Source organism: Dendrobium catenatum, unplaced genomic scaffold (genome assembly GCF_001605985.2).
Source record: "Dendrobium catenatum unplaced genomic scaffold, ASM160598v2 fragScaff_scaffold_53, whole genome shotgun sequence".
In the NCBI taxonomy this organism is placed as follows: domain Eukaryota; kingdom Viridiplantae; phylum Streptophyta; class Magnoliopsida; order Asparagales; family Orchidaceae; genus Dendrobium; species Dendrobium catenatum.
In genome coordinates, this window is record NW_021318515.1 from 766,650 (window position 1) to 782,805 (window position 16,156).

Here is a 16,156-nt window from a genome sequence, read left to right on the forward strand (position 1 = left end):
TTTCTTTATTAGATTTAAACGAGAATTTGACTTTTAATAGGACACAATGGAGAAAAAGGATTCATGTAGCCGACCCCATGTAGTGGGATAAAGGCTTGATGTTGTTGTTGTAAGGGGATTTCAGATGATTGAAAAATAATAATTATTATTTAAAATTAAACTTGTGGTTCAGTGTGTTGGAGATGATAGAAAATAGTCAATTTTATGCCATAAAATGAACCCATTGAAAAAGATGAACAAGAGCATAGAAACTTCATATCAACATTGAAGAATAATTTTTTTTTTTTAATGCCAGATTTGTTTTCAAGGCATTTTTTCTAACACCATTGATGAAAAAAAATTGTAAAAAACAAAAACACCAAGCAGGTAATTCTATTAAATTTGTTAAAAATATATAAATAATATTTTATCTCAGCACTATTATAAACACTTTCCAAAATACAATGTAATAATTCGGGATATATGGATCATGATTTTGATTCTGGTCACGTTTGCTGCTCAAATTCAATACCAAAGTGGCAAATAAGGCTTTAAAAAAAAAAAAAAAACAATAAGGCTTTTAGAAGATAAATAAGTTGGCTATATGAAGTCCAATTAATTGAGCCAAACTCAAGCCTTCCACTACAAATGGTCCTCACAACTTAAAAAACATGTTGATTATAAGATATCCGACTGAAAACTCTATTTATAACACAAAAATGCAATAACAGTCATATCAAAAAGTAATTCATCACCCACCGAACTCCATATCGAACATTAAAAAAAATATTTTGTGTATATTTTTCTCCTCCAACCCAAAACTTCATTTCAAACACAAAAAATGGGTTTGTGAACGAACAATTATTAGGGCCTCCGACCGGACGTAGAGGAACGTCCGGTCGGCACTAAAATCCCGCCAAAAACTCGGTATTGCTAGGTATTATTTGGTAATAACGAGGAATACCGCTCTGTGAAGACCAATACCGAGTTATACCGAGCAATACCGAGTTATACAAAAAAATACCGAGTTTTTTCTATCAAAAACTCGGTATTTTTTTGTATAACTAGGTATAGCTCGGCATAACTCGGTATTGGGTCTTCACATGATGGTATTCCTCGTTATTGTTTGGTATTGCTCGGTATTTGCTCAGTAATAATAGAGCAGTGCAACTTGAAATTGCACTATTTACGGCCGCGGAATTACAGCTCGAAATACCGTTCAAGTGCTCCAGGCACCAGACTACAAACGCGTGTATAGGGTTTGGTTGGAGATGCCCTAAGTGATTTTCTTAGCACATCCATCGAATATGCATTATATTCTGTTTGATCATTATATACAAATAATAATTGCATGACATCCAACTACCAACTTATATTAGCTAAAAACAATAATTGAATCTACAACATAACACTTACCTCTACAACAATCTTTGGCGAACTTCTGACCCGCTTTACAGCCATGTAGAAAGATTGATTAATCATATGCGAAATGCTCAGAATTATTCAATATATTTGATTTTGAAATAAGGAGGCACAAAAAAAAAAACTCTTTGCCGATGCAAAATAATAATAATAATAATAATATAGACAAAATTCGATGCAGAAATTTGGCAACACATTCCAAGATCGTTGGACAAACATCAGTAGATCTTACAACATAAGACAGGATTGGTGGTTTATAGTTGTTAGGTTTGAGATCAAATGTTTTTCCAGCTCAGGTAACGAGTAGTGGTTGATCTCACATACAGCTAGTACTTCTATAGTCTCTAAACAAAAACCTACCATGGAAATTCATCTATATATTAGGAAGATAAAGGGAAAATTTTACTAATTCTGCATGCATTTGCCAAAGATGATAGTTTCCTTGCACATTGCGGTAGTTTTCCTTCTCGCAGTAGAACAAGTCTGAAGAACACCAGTTGAAGAGAACTGAAGGATGAAATAATATACAGTTAGCGTTCGTTAAAAAGCACTAAGGCTTTATTTGGGACAATTTTTTTACTGCTTCTTCAAGAAGTTTTTTAGTAAAAAAATAAATTTTTATACTAAAAAATTGTTTTACGAAGCAATAAGAAAGACGTCCCAAACGAAGCCTAAATCTTTATTTCAAAAATGTCTTATCTGAATAGGAAACCTTGTCATATATATATATATATATATATATATATATATGTTAACGGCAGATGAATAAACGAAGAGACGCGATAGAAAGTAGCATGGGATTTATTTCGTGAAAACCTTGTCATGTTGTGTTTTTATTGAGCAACAAACCTCCAGGATTAATTTAATGGCAATTTCAAGTCATATAAATACTTGTACGATGTAATATTAGAATTATGTATAGTTTTCCATTCACGATTTGGAAGTACTCATAAAAAGAGATAAAAATGCTACCTCTTTGTACATGTAAGATTGATTCAAATCCTCTCAAATTAGCATGGCAATTAAAGGATGAAGTTAGAAAATCTCAACCATCCAAAATGGATGGAATTTTTATAATATATATTAAAAATTATATAAATTATAATGATGTATTTAAAGTGTTATTATGGTTATAAAGAAATATTTTAAAATAACCATGTTAGGATTGGTACAGTACAGTTTTAGGTTAAGTTGTTTCAAAAGACATTACACCGTTGTCAATGCCCATATATAGATGCTATAGGTTGATTTATTGGCGGGAAAAATTGAATAAAAATTTTAGTATTGTTTTCCTTCAAATTTTGCTCTCCCTCTCCTATATCTCTTTCTCTTCCAAGAAGAATAGATTCTTCGTCCAAGAATCACAACAAACTAGTATCAAAGCCTGGTGGAGGCAATCTTGACGATGGAGGAAGGTGTTCTTGGGTGAAGCAAGAAAGGGAGCACACGGGAGGTGCTGTTCTAATCACCGCGAAGTTGTTCAGCCAAAAATGTGGAGCGCGGGTTTCTCATGCGGACGGGTTGCAGGCGATTTCAAGTCACGTAGGAGGCAATGACAAGCGGAGTGGCCTCATTCGGTTGGGAGAAACAGAGGTCAAACACAGACGTCACAGACAAAGCAAAGGCGAATCGCTCGGGACCGACTGTTGCGCTCGCGTGTGGGTGATTGGGCTGGAATAGGTCCAAACGTGGGCTAGATTTCGGCTAGACGGTGATCGGACCATGCTGGGAGGTGCAATTCACATGGCTTTGGATCGCGATCGCAGGCAAGGCGGGTGGAAGTGCAGCTGATCGAGTTGGTGCCGCAACAGTGTAGGACGAGCGTGATTTCGTACGGGTGTGCCTGGGAGCTAGGCACGCAAGGAAGCAGGCGTGTATGAGGTAGCTGCAGACGTGTAGGGGGTAGTTGCAGTCGTGGTTGTGGTAGCCTACTGATGCAAGTGTCGGAGCGGGAGTCGGGTTCACGACTTGCGGTTCCCGCAGGTGCCGCGATCAGGAGTTGCGACTTCGGTGGCTTGTGAGATCTCGTGCACGGGAGCAACAAGGAGGTATTTTTGGCAATTTTCGATGAGATCTTGTGCACGGGAGAAGGTTGGTGTCGTGCGGGCGCGGGATCGATTAAGGTGGAGCCTCCAGGACGGAACACGAGCAAATCTGTAAGCAAAGTCGTTTGGGTTTGATGTGTTGGAGCAGCGAAGAAAAAATCACTGGATCAAGAACCTCGGGGCTGTAGGATCAAGTACATCATATATGAGAAGCACCCACAATTAGTAGTACGCAAGAAGCCAGGCCCTGGATTAGACGGGTGGCTCGTGTAAAGTCGTAGGTAAGAGCACGTATGGGTGCCCAGGGAAGACGGGCAAGCCAGAGGGTACTTAGTGCTGAAGCGCGAAAATGTCGTGCAGGAGTTGGTGATGTATAAGGCACCATGGTGCAGATCACGAGGAATAGTGACAAGCACAGGCACGCTTGGGTTACAACGGGAGAGAGCAGGAGCTGGAGTCGTGGATTGGAACGCACAATGAAGGTCGACCACGAGCGGAATTGGGCTGGGCTCAGCGGGTTTGCTCGTGGAGTTAGTGCATGGAGTCGGTCAGATCGCAATAGGTACGGATTCTTGCGAACAGATGGTTCTTTGATATTTATTGTAAAAACTGGGCAAAGGTGGATATTGTTAGGATTTGTCCAATTTTAGCTTAAGTTATTCCACAAGACATCACACCATTGTCATTGCCTATATATAAATGCTAAAGGCTGATTTCTTGGTGGAGAAAATTGAATAAAACTTTAGTATTATTTCCTCCAAACTTTACTCTCCCTCCATGTATCTCTCTCTTCTAAGAAGAACATATTCTTCCTCCAAGAATTCCAACAAACCTTTTAATCAAAATTATACATCTTATATTCTAAGGAATTAACAATTTATAATCTAATGCATGATGTATTGCATATTTCAATATATATTATTTTAGTATATATAAATTTACATAATATGCAAGAAAAAATGAATTATTATTATTATATATTATACTTATCAAATTTGTTGGATACTTTTTTTGGCGGTGGGGCAATTTGGGCTATCAAAGCAAACTCATACGAACATCACATGCGCAAGTTTTGAATCCAAGGCCTTTTGGTTAATAGTCAAAGCCCCCAACCAACTGACCAAAGTAAGCTACTTTTTTTGATACTTTCACTTTATGCCATAAAATAACTATATATAAACAAAGAAATAAATGACATTTGCTTGTTGGAAAACCAAACAACCTTTACAAAAATGACTTTGTCAACTCCAATTTAAAAATGAAGTGTCACTTCTTCATAGATACGAGGCACAGCACAACCTAAGAAAATCGGCAACACATCTTAATGTATCAAGTACACCCAACTAACCGATATTTAAATGCAAAATAATTATGGCGGAGAAACTAGTTTAAAATTCCAAATTCTAAATGAATACGAAAGGATGCATTCAATGCAACATATTTCATCAAATGTGGGCTCTAAGGAAACTAGGAAAGGTTGATCCCGGCAATATATGCCTACATAGATTAGTGAACACATGACCTGCATATAAATTTAACACTGAAGTTACCTAATAACTGCTCCTTGCCTGCCCACTATTTTTAATCCTAAAATGGTTAAATGATTTAAAAATCAATTAACAGGATGCACTTACAAAGACAACTAATTTGTATTTAACCAATCAAACAAAACACCATAAATCTCCTGAGTTGGATCAGGTTAATAAAAACAGATGATCAAATATGAGGGTAGTAATACCATTTACACACAACTTACTGGTTGCTAGAACTATTGCTCCTGATGCTGATGAAGCTGCATCAACTGCTATAGTAGCCACTGCATCTAATTATGTAGACCTACAAGAGAAATAAAAAAGTAGGAGGACAAGTGAAATATTTGCTTAAATAACAATAAATACATTTAAATGACTAGTTTTGAAAATTGCATCAAATTTTGCTACTGAAAAAAAAAAAAAATTCTTTGAGAAGTGGTTGTGCGAGTTGCATAACAATACTGACTCATTTAGTTGATAAATTAATTTTCTAAGCTTCAATATTACTCTAAAGGAGATTATTAGCAGATAAAATGTCACTTTGTAACCTTAAATGCTGTAGATTTTATTAAATGGAATACTAGAGCATCTCCATCGACCAACTCATGAGCTATAGCAAAGCCCCTCCAACCAGCACTTAAACCATTCTTTGGAGCTAGATAAAGAGTTTCTGATTCATCGTCGTGTTCATCTATTAAAGTAAACCAGGTATCACGATGGGGCAGATGAGAGGAGCAAAAACTCTTAGAAAGCCCCTGTTTAAGAAAGTGAGGCTATATGAGCATGTAATATAACCTATTATAATCCATATAGAACAAGAAAAACTTACAGAGAGTTTAGTGTTATTTATTTCTAAACATTCTCACCAGCCAAAAGCCTCCCGTAACATGAGATATCAGCATTGGCTTGACAAAGCTAGGATACTTCGGATCCAGCTGTGACTGAAGCTCTTCAGCCTTCTCTGTTGCATAGTCCCGTGCTTCATCAGAAGCATACACTCGGTTTTCCAGACCCGCTCTCTTAAATATTCTGAAAATCCAAAGACTGACATCAGCAAACATGTAGCTTGGAATGTAATAAGGTGGGTAATACTTGAATCATGTCATGGATTAACTGACCTGCGAGGCCTTACTATAATCTCAAAAGAAGGTTCCTGCACCAACACAGATAAGTTTCCCTTTAACTTTAGATTTAGACAAACTGTTATGAAATAGGTTGAATTAAAAAAAAAATTTCAGGAGAAACTTAATCAAATAAGTGATGAAATCAGTTTAAATTTCACTAGAAATTAACAGGAAGTTTGCAAGCCATTAATTCTGAACGTGATGTTCTTAAAAGGCAGCTCCCAGTACATAAGAGGAGCAACTCCTAAGAAAGTTTTTAGAACCAATTTTGAGTAAAGCCGAAAAGAAAAAAAAAAAGAAAAAAAGGAAGCTCAAGGAAACCCTTAATTCATGGAAGTCTTCTTAGCACTATCAGCGAATAAAAAAAAATTATATTTTCATATAACGCCCTATCAGTGGCAATCCTTTACAATGTTGTGTTTCCTTTACAATGTTGTGCAAACAGTGGAAACACAACCAGAATCAAAACACAATCAACCCAAGAACACGACGACTTATGTTGTTTAGCGAAGACGCCAACATCCACGGGGAGGGAATGATTTCACTATAATATTGAGAAAAACGAGTTACAATTGGCTCTCACTAGCTCTCTTACATACAGCAGCCCTTAGGCCCTTATTTATAGATTTGAAACACAAATAAAAGTGGAAATCCAATTAATGCTTTTCTAATCAATGAATCAATCAAATCTCCAATCTAATATAATAATCAGATCCCCTAATTAATACACTAAAGAGCCACTAAATTGTTTCTATGTCAATGCTCAGTGGCGGAACCACTTGCATCTTAGGGGGCGCAATTGCCCCCCCTCAAAAAAATTTTTTTTTTTTGTAGGAGTAATAAAAAAAAAAATTTATAAGAGAGTAAAAAAATTTTTTTGCTCCTAAAATTAAAAATTTTTTTTTTGCCCCCCCTAAAAAACTCTTTTGTTCTAACTTGCGCTAAAATATATATATATATATATTTTTTATATTTAGTTCTAATATTCTCTTTCATGCTTTTCATGACAGTTCAATTACAAGTTTTTTCTTCTTTTTTCTTGCTTAATTTTTTTTTTTTAACTTTTCGTAATATATGTAATTATTTTTTAAATATTTAATTATTTTTATGTTGTATTTGCCCCCCCTCAAAATTGAACCTGGTTCCGCCCCTGTCAATGCTCTCCAAGATTTGGAAAGATTTCTAAATCAACATATAGCAATTTAAGACGATGGCTACAAAAAGATAATATAGTACCTAGCATTTCTTATAAAGATTGGTATCATCATCAATTGAAGTTTGGGAAAAAAGCATGCTGCCACAAAGAGCAACGAAACAAAAGTCTGGAAATTAAGCCACTGAAGGTCGTCATAGAGAGGTTAAAGAGTTGGGAACAAACGAAGAACAATAAAAATCAGAACAGCTGTCTCAGAAAGCAATGCTTATGCACACTATAGGAAATGCAACAAACAATATAACTTAATTTGAGAGATTTAGCATTGCTCTTTAAGTGAGAATGGGAAACTTTCAGTTTAAAAAGGGTGTATTCTTTCTGCTCCATTCATTTTATACTACTATGTGGCTTTTCTACAGTGGGTCGGATCTTCTATAATCTCCTGTGAACATAAGCTTACTTTCGCTTAAGCAAATAAAATTAATGTCTTCTTTTATCTCTTTTGTCATTATGTTGTGCATATATCATATTTGCTCTTGATCACATTAAAATTATGTGTTTTAACAACAACCACCATCATATTAGACTGCTCCACCATTGGAATTAAAATTATGTGTTTTAACAACAACCACCATCAAAGGTGAACCTGATGTGTTTGGAATCTACGTGATTGCCTCTGTTTCCTCCTTAGATGGCCCAATTCTGGCAACCAGGTGGCTGTCTGAGTCCAGTTGCTTTGGGATTTTTCCTTTTCATTGTCTTGTTCAGGTTGTTTGGTCGGATACTAACTGTTCTGTTTTCTCATTGTAATTGTCTTATTTGTGGCCTCTTTTTTGGCTTGTGCTGTAATGCCTCTTTTATCTAATGAATTTTTCATTTTTTTTTAACACCTTAAGGGCATTTCAATGCAGCGTTTATACAAGATTTAGTCAAGATATTTCCAAACGATCAAAAAGACCATTTTAAATTGCATTTTTCCTTTGTTAGCCTTAAATCTCATATTTAGTAAACCTTAATATTTTATGTATTTATCAAGTCTCACAAACTTCTCTTCTTGACCCGCTATTTATCCAATCGATGTATTATCCAACGAGCTCCTGTCACAACTTCTTGGCTTCTTTTATCGTCAAGGCTTTCAAGAATTTGAGGATGAGAGAGGGGTTCCATATTTTATAAGATATATTATTTAAAAAGAATTAAATAAGATCTATTAATTAAAATTTTAAATTAATCATAAGAATTAAGATTAATTACCTAAAAAGAAACTAATTTAAATAAATTAATATTATTTGTGATATAATTTGATTAAATATAATTGACTATATTTAATTAATATTATAAGCAACTAATTAATGAGTAATTAGCAGCTTAATCTTGCCTAATTATAATTTAATTAAGAAAAGTAGAATTGATAAAAAGTATTATAAATTAAAATTATAAATACTAAAGCTAAAAAAAAGATATTTATATATATATGTTTATCAGGAAATTAATTTAATTTTGATAACTACTACTACTATTTAATTAAAAGTTATTACCTTAAGTTAATTTACAATAGTTTTTTTTATTTAATTTGTTTAAATATGGGTTATTATTCAATTAAATTAAGTACAATTTAATTAGTCTAATTAAGGTTGATATAAGCAAAACAAATACAACATGATGTTCCAATTATATAAATATTTAAATCCTAAAATAAGTAGTCAAATGGTTTATCTAGATTTAAATGTATTTAACATTTATCATACCAATTTCAAAATTTAACCCACATGGGATTTATTAAATCATATTTGAGTTAAACCCTACTTGCAGCAAAAGAAACCTTTAATGTCTAAAGTTTTTTTGTGGGACATTTAGGCCAATTAAGACAAACTCACACACACATCACATAAGCAAAAATCGAATCCAAAATCTTTTGGTTGGGAGCGGGCAGACCAAAGTGAGTTGTACTTTAATGTCTAAATCACATTACAACATATATGCTAGAAAAGGTTTATTTCAATTTAAATAAGTTAATGCTAGTCCTGTTTTTATATGTGATATGGAGATGAGGATGTTATATACATCAATAAATATAAATGTTTAAGTGTTATATCTGTACATACCTTAAGAGTCTTAAAAGTAATACCATAACTTGCTCAAAAAATGGCCGGGAAAAAAGTTTCTAGCAGGTCTTTTTTGGGCTAGAATTGTACACAACATTTACCTAAAGTTAAACTCAAACTGAACAGGGTCCCCGAGGTCTGTCATGGTTCCTGCTAAAACCGAAGACTTCAAAACTAACATTGTCATTATTGAAGCGTCCTAGAGCTATGAACCATTTAATGAGTTTCTAGAAACCCAAAAAAAAAATAAATTGTTCTAAGAAAAAAAAATAAACATAAAACAAAGAGGTAATAACATTAGGAGAAAGAAGAAGACATTCGGTAGAAAAGCAAAGAAAAGATGAAACGACCTCTTTATAGCTATGCTCAGGCAAATTAGCTATTCGACTGGAGCGCCTGCGAATCACAATTTCTCCCGGAAGCGACTGGGCCTTTCTTTTTAACGGCTTCGCCTGTTTCATTCAAAAGCAATCGAATCAAGAATGCAAGAAAGAACATTTGAGAAACGTTAAAAAAATGCAAAATACGAGGAGTAAGAACAAATGAGAAAAAGCAAAACAAAGCCAAATACGAGAAGGAGATCAAGAGAGAAGCGATAAAAAGTTGATATGGTTGAGGAGAGAAGAGATCTGTACTGGAGAGGTCTTGGGTGAAACAGCTTCACGTAGGGCAATGGTGAGGTGTCCGAGCTTAAGCTCCTCCAGCTTTTTCTTGTTCTCTTCCAGCTTCCTACGGCGGACCTCCTCGTAAGTTATCGTCTCCGTCTCCGTCGCCGTCGCCGTCGCCATCGCTATCAGTCACTGTTCGTGTATGGCAGCCAAGCAAATTGGAATGTCGGAAGCAGCTAGGGAGGGCTGGCTCTGTTGCTCCGAGGACCCTTCAACCACCACTCTTTTAAAAGGGCAAAAAAATATCGCCGTTGATGATGTCGGGCAGAATGGATCCTGGCCGTCCAATACAAATATTATTCATGGTTAGGCTGGCACTTATATAGTAGACGAAACGAGCGGGTCATGATAAGCCGGACTGAGTGTTATTAATTGCCTAAGAGGCCACCAGTCCGATGCGTACACCGTGGATGCAATTCAAATTTCAAATCGTGGAGAAGATGGAAGGCAGCATGGGCCCACCGTTTTCTGTCTTTATAAGAAATAATATAAATATAAATATTATATATTATATTAATATGGTGATTTCTTCCGGGAATCAAACTTTTTTAATTATAAGCGTGAGTATTAAAAAAATAAAAATCTCAATTTTTCAGAAAAAAAATATAGATCCATTATAAAAATTGGCTTAAAATTGTATTTCAAATATCAAATTTTAAATAACACAAGTTTATAATTAAAATGATCATTTAATCATAATAGTTTTAATTACATAAATTATTTGAATTAATGAGTATGTAAGATTTATGCAGCTCACATTGGTCTATTGGTTAGAAGCTTTTGCTACTAATCAAAAGGTATTAAATTCCAATCTTGAGTATGTGATATGTGAGTAAATTTGAATTCATTGATCTAAATGTCCCATAAAAAAAGAGTAAGTAAGAGTTCAATCGGTTGAATTAGTCTAAGCTAGGCAACAAATTATTCAAAAATATTATTTTTACCATATATTTAAGAAGGATGTCGTGCATGGAGAGTGAGGCAGGTTAAATCAATTGGAAAGGGTTCTATTAGATGATCAAAAAAGGGTTGTGGGCTAAGCATAAGCTATGTATGTCGCTATTAAAATATTGGTTGAGAAGGTCATTATGAGGTGCTCGAGGATCGGGGGAGCATAAGCTTAACTCTTATGGCTCAAGAGCTGCTAACGACCTCCTAAGTGGGTTAAGTTACAACATTATTATCCTACATGGGTTGGCAGAAATATTCCATTTACTCGTGGTTAGGGGTGTCCATGGGGATATCACTAATACTATGTCATTGAGAAATCTCATACAAGACTAACTTTTCTTGAACCTATATGAAGACCTATTGGCCAAACACATGAGAGGCATCCATAGAGATTTGCTTAAGCAATTTTTAGACCCTTGCACTATATGTGTTGAGATTGTTAGCCACACAAATTCACAGCAATAACATTTATTTACTACCTACATGTAGCCGTATATATGACCTTAGTTTATATTCTATAAATAGATCTGTAACCGATACTATTGGGTAATAACAAAGTAATATTTTCTCTTTACACTTCTTGTTCTCTGTCTTCTCCTCTGCTTTGTATCCGTCCAGAGCTATGGATTTCTACATGGTATCAAAGCGGATCTTATAATCCTGGCACCTATGGACACTTCGTCTTCCTCCTCATCTCATCTTTCCGCATCTACGGATACGATGCCCCTCGACGCTACCGGAATCAACCCGTCACTGAAGTTCGTTCTTGCAAACCTCAAGAATTTCTTGCATTCTCCTCTTTCCACGGACAATTACCCGATATGACGCTCTCAGATCATCAAAATTCTTCGTGCAAATGGCTTAGAATCATTTCTTGATTCCACTTTTGCCACACCGCCCAAAACCATTCCCAATTCCGAAGGTATCTCGTCTACCAATCCTTCTTACTCGAAATGGGTTTTCACGGATCAAAACCTTGCGGCCGCCATCTGCGCCACTATCTCTGCTTCCATTCTTCCTTACGTGCTCAATCTCGAAACCACCTCATCCATTTGGTCCACTCTTGAAACTCGATTTCAATCTTCCAACCGATCTCGCGTCATTCAATTAAAGAACAAACTTCACAACATTTCCCTCAAAAATTCTACCATGATTCAGTACCTCAACGAAGTAAAAACCATCGTTGATCAAATCGCTGCGGCGGGCTCGACCGTGGACAATGAGGATATCATCCTCTACATACTAAACGGTCTCCCCATGTCCTACCTATCTTTCAAAACCTACATTCGCACGATGCAAACTCCACTAAATCTTGATCAATTATATCCGCTCCTCATTAGTGAAGAAATTCACCTCACTGTTGACAATGCTCGGGCAACATCTATCGCAGACAGCCAAACCGCCCTTTTCGCGTCTCGCGGACGCGGTCGTCGACCAAGAACCAGACCTTAGTCATCTGGAAATCAAAACAAGGAATAATCATCCAAGAATCCGTCTACATGTCAGATCTGCCTCAAGCGAGGTCACATTGCGATGGAATGTTGGCATAGGTTCAACCAGCAATATATGCCAAAACCTCCTCCTAATCCGAACACGGCGCTCCTTACAGCCGCCTCAACCAACCATACCGACTGGTATCTGGATTCGGGAGCATCTTCGCATATGACAAAATCTTTAAATAACCTCTCTATTTCCACGCCTTATCGCGGTTCTGACGGGATCACCATAGGTGACAGGAGCTCGGTTAGCATTGAAAATTCCGGAAAGGGATTGCTACCGACTCCCTCTCGTAAGCTTTCTTTACTTAACATTTTACATTCTCTTCTCTTGCAATACAATCTCTTATCCATATCTAAACTAACGTGTGATAATAATATTGCTATCACCTTTGACCCCCATGGTTTCTCTTTTAAGGATATGACGACTAGCAAGGTAATTCTAACGGGACCTTGTAGTAACGGGACCTTGTAGTGACGGGCAGAATTCTCCACACAGCACGTTCTTTGCTCGTCCGTCCAACAACAGGCTCCGTGGCATGACCGACTGGGTCATCCTAGCACTAACTCTAGCTCAAATTTCTTCAGGAAACAAGCAACTTAGAATAGGATTTTCTTACATTCTTGTATCTGGTGTAATCAAACTAAGTCTCACAAGCTTTCATTTCATAATTATGATTCGAGGAAATCTGCTCCACTTGAGTTAATCCATTCGGATGTTTGGGGGCCAGCTCCCAAAGCATCCATTAATGGATATCTCTACTATGTAATCTTTGTAGATGATTACTCTCGATTTACGTGGATTTTTCCCATGTTTCATAAAGCAGATGTTCTTAATATTTTTATTGTTTTCAAATCTCAAATTGAGACCTCCACATCTCGGAAAATCAAAAGCATAAGAACTGACGGCGGTGGCGAATACATGAGCAGATCGTTCAAACAGTTTCTTCAAACTCACAGAATAACTCATCAGGTTTCTTGCCCTCACACTCCGAAACAAAACAGAGTGGTCGAGAGGAAACATCAGCATATCATTGAAACCACGCGCACGATTCTTCACATAGCATCTATTCCCTACAACTTCTGGCCTGACGCCGTGCTTACTGCGGTCTACCTCATTAACCGCATGCCTTCCCCCAACACTGGCAATCATCCTCCGTTTGAACTTATGCACAATCGGAAGCCGGATTACAGTTATTTATGCACGTTCGGTTGCGCCTGTTTTCCCCTCATACCATCTTCACAAAGACACAAACTTCAACCCACCTCCGACTGCTTTGTTTTTCTCGGATACTCGGATATCTATAAGGGCTACAAATGCTTAAACATTAACACTAACAAGATTATCATGTCACGACACGTCAAATTTGACGAAAACAATTTTCCTTTTAATTCTAATCAGCAAATTTCTCCCATCCAGGTCTCGCATAATTGCTCGTTGCTTCTCATTCCATCGTCAGCAAAATGTACATCTCAGAAGGCCAAAACCACAACTGCAGCTCCTGTACCAAGCCAAGTCAACCCTACAACATCTGAGGCTCTAAATCAAATCTCGGAACTGGTCATCCCCACCAATACTAGCACCAATACTAGTCCTCAACAAACGTTCCGGCACCCAATGGTCACTCGGATGCGCACAGGATCTCTCCGCCCCACATCACGGCTTAATCTTATTCACCACCAGCCTATTCCAGAACCACCAACCGATCCAACTTCCTACAAAGAGGCCAGCAAACATCAAATATGGAGGTCCGCCATGGCCTCCGAATTTCTCGCTTTACAAAAACAAGGGACTTGGAGTCTCGTTCCCTTATCGTCCAACTGCTCCGCTCTCGGATGTCGATGGATTTATCGTACCAAAACTCATGCTGATGGATCCATTGCTAAATACAAGGCACGTCTCGTTGCCCAAGGAAACCACCAAGAATATGGTCTTGACTACTCCGAGACCTTCAGCCCTGTCGCCAAGCTTCCTACCATCCGCGTACTACTTGCCGTCGCCATTCACAATAATTGGCCGGTCCAACAATTGGATGTTGCCAACGGGTTTCTTCACAGTAAACTTACTGAAACCGTGTACATGAGGCAGCCAAAAGGGTTTGAAGATTCGACAAATCCCGACCATGTTTGCCTTCTACATAAAGCCATCTACGGACTTAAACAAGCGCCACGACAATGGTATAACATGTTTACCTCTACCTTGGTCTCTATGGGATTTGCACATAGTTCCGCCGATCCCTCTTTTTTAATCATGCATAAACACAACATCCACATATATCTACTCATATATGTGGATGATATTCTTATCATTGGTAATGACAACAAAGCTATCCACAATACACTCACTGCTCTCGGTAATCAGTTCGCCATGAAAAATTTAGGCGAAGCTCATAATTTTCTCGGTATAAAGATAGACCGGTACGATCAAAAATTCTTTCTATCAAAGCAAAACTATGCAACGTCTATCCTCAAATCAGCAAATCTGTCCAACTGCAACAAACTCTCCAACCCGTCCTGTACCAAACTTCCAGTCGACATACCGCCAGATGCGCACCTTTCGGATCCTACAACCTAAAGACAAATAATTGGATCTCTTCAATACCTCACTCTTACCAGACCGGATATCACCTACAGCGTCAACCAATTGTCGCAGCACATGCATAATCCCGAACGTCAACACATATACTTGCTCAAGCGTCTTCTTCGATAAATCCAAGGTACGTCTGACTTTGGCATTCCAATTTCGAAATCTAACTTATGTCTTACGTCCTTTTCAGACGTCGACTGGGCGGGAGATCCTGTTTCAAGAAAATCAACATCAGGATACTGTTCCTTCCTCGGTGATTCCCTTATTTCTTGGACCGTCAAGAAACAAACAACTGTGGCTCGCTCCTCAACAGAAGCCGAATACCTTGCTCTTGCCGCTCTCACAGCCGACGTCATTTGGCTCCGACGACTTCTCACGGACTTCGGCATATCTCAGACATGTCCTACGGACATCCATTGTGATAACACCTCAGCTATTGCACTTGCCAACAACCCGGTGTTTCATGCGCGAACAAAGCACATTGAAATAGACCTCCGGTTTCTTCGGGATCACATACAACAACAAACTATCCGTATTCTTCCTATCAGCACTACGGATCAAATAGCAGATATCTTTACAAAATCGCTATCCACACCCAGATTTCATCAACTTCGTCACAAACTGAGTGTCACTCACGACCCATCAGTTTGCCGGGGGATGTTAGCCACACAAATTCACAACAATAACATTTATTTACTACATGCCTGTAGCCGTATATATGACCTTAGTTTATATTCTATAAATAGATCTGTAACCGATACTATTGGGTAATAACAAAGTAATATTTTCTCTTTACACTTCTTGTTATATGTCTTCCCTCTGCTTTGTATCCGTCCAGAGCTCTGGATTTCTACAGAGATCACTCATGGATATCAAAATCATATTTCAAGTGTTTAGATCCTTTCTAGACATATGGGTTTGAATTTGATTGAAATTCATGTAATCATGACCCTCATATTGATTTGTTTGCATTGGGATAATTAGTTATTTAAACATAGCTAGACTTATGATTACAATATGTTAACTATCATAATCATAGATTGTTAGTTATATGATGATAATCAACTGCCATTATGAGATCTCATATTATTGCT

At 37.2% G+C, this 16,156-nt stretch overlaps 1 protein-coding gene across 1 annotated transcript; it reads right to left on the reverse strand.

Moving 5' to 3' along the window:
• Positions 1–1,518: 1,518 nt before the first annotated feature.
• LOC110096894 (B3 domain-containing protein Os06g0194400) lies at positions 1,519–10,309 on the reverse strand. The gene is made up of 7 exons (XM_020823036.2): positions 9,996–10,309; positions 9,711–9,812; positions 6,097–6,131; positions 5,845–6,007; positions 5,527–5,733; positions 5,203–5,282; positions 1,519–1,908 (listed from the first exon to the last, which is right to left on the reverse strand). Exons 1-6 carry the CDS (start codon positions 10,146–10,148, stop codon positions 5,244–5,246), a joined length of 699 nt encoding a protein of 232 aa, XP_020678695.1. The 5' UTR covers positions 10,149–10,309; the 3' UTR covers positions 1,519–1,908; positions 5,203–5,243.
• Positions 10,310–16,156: the final 5,847 nt, after the last annotated feature.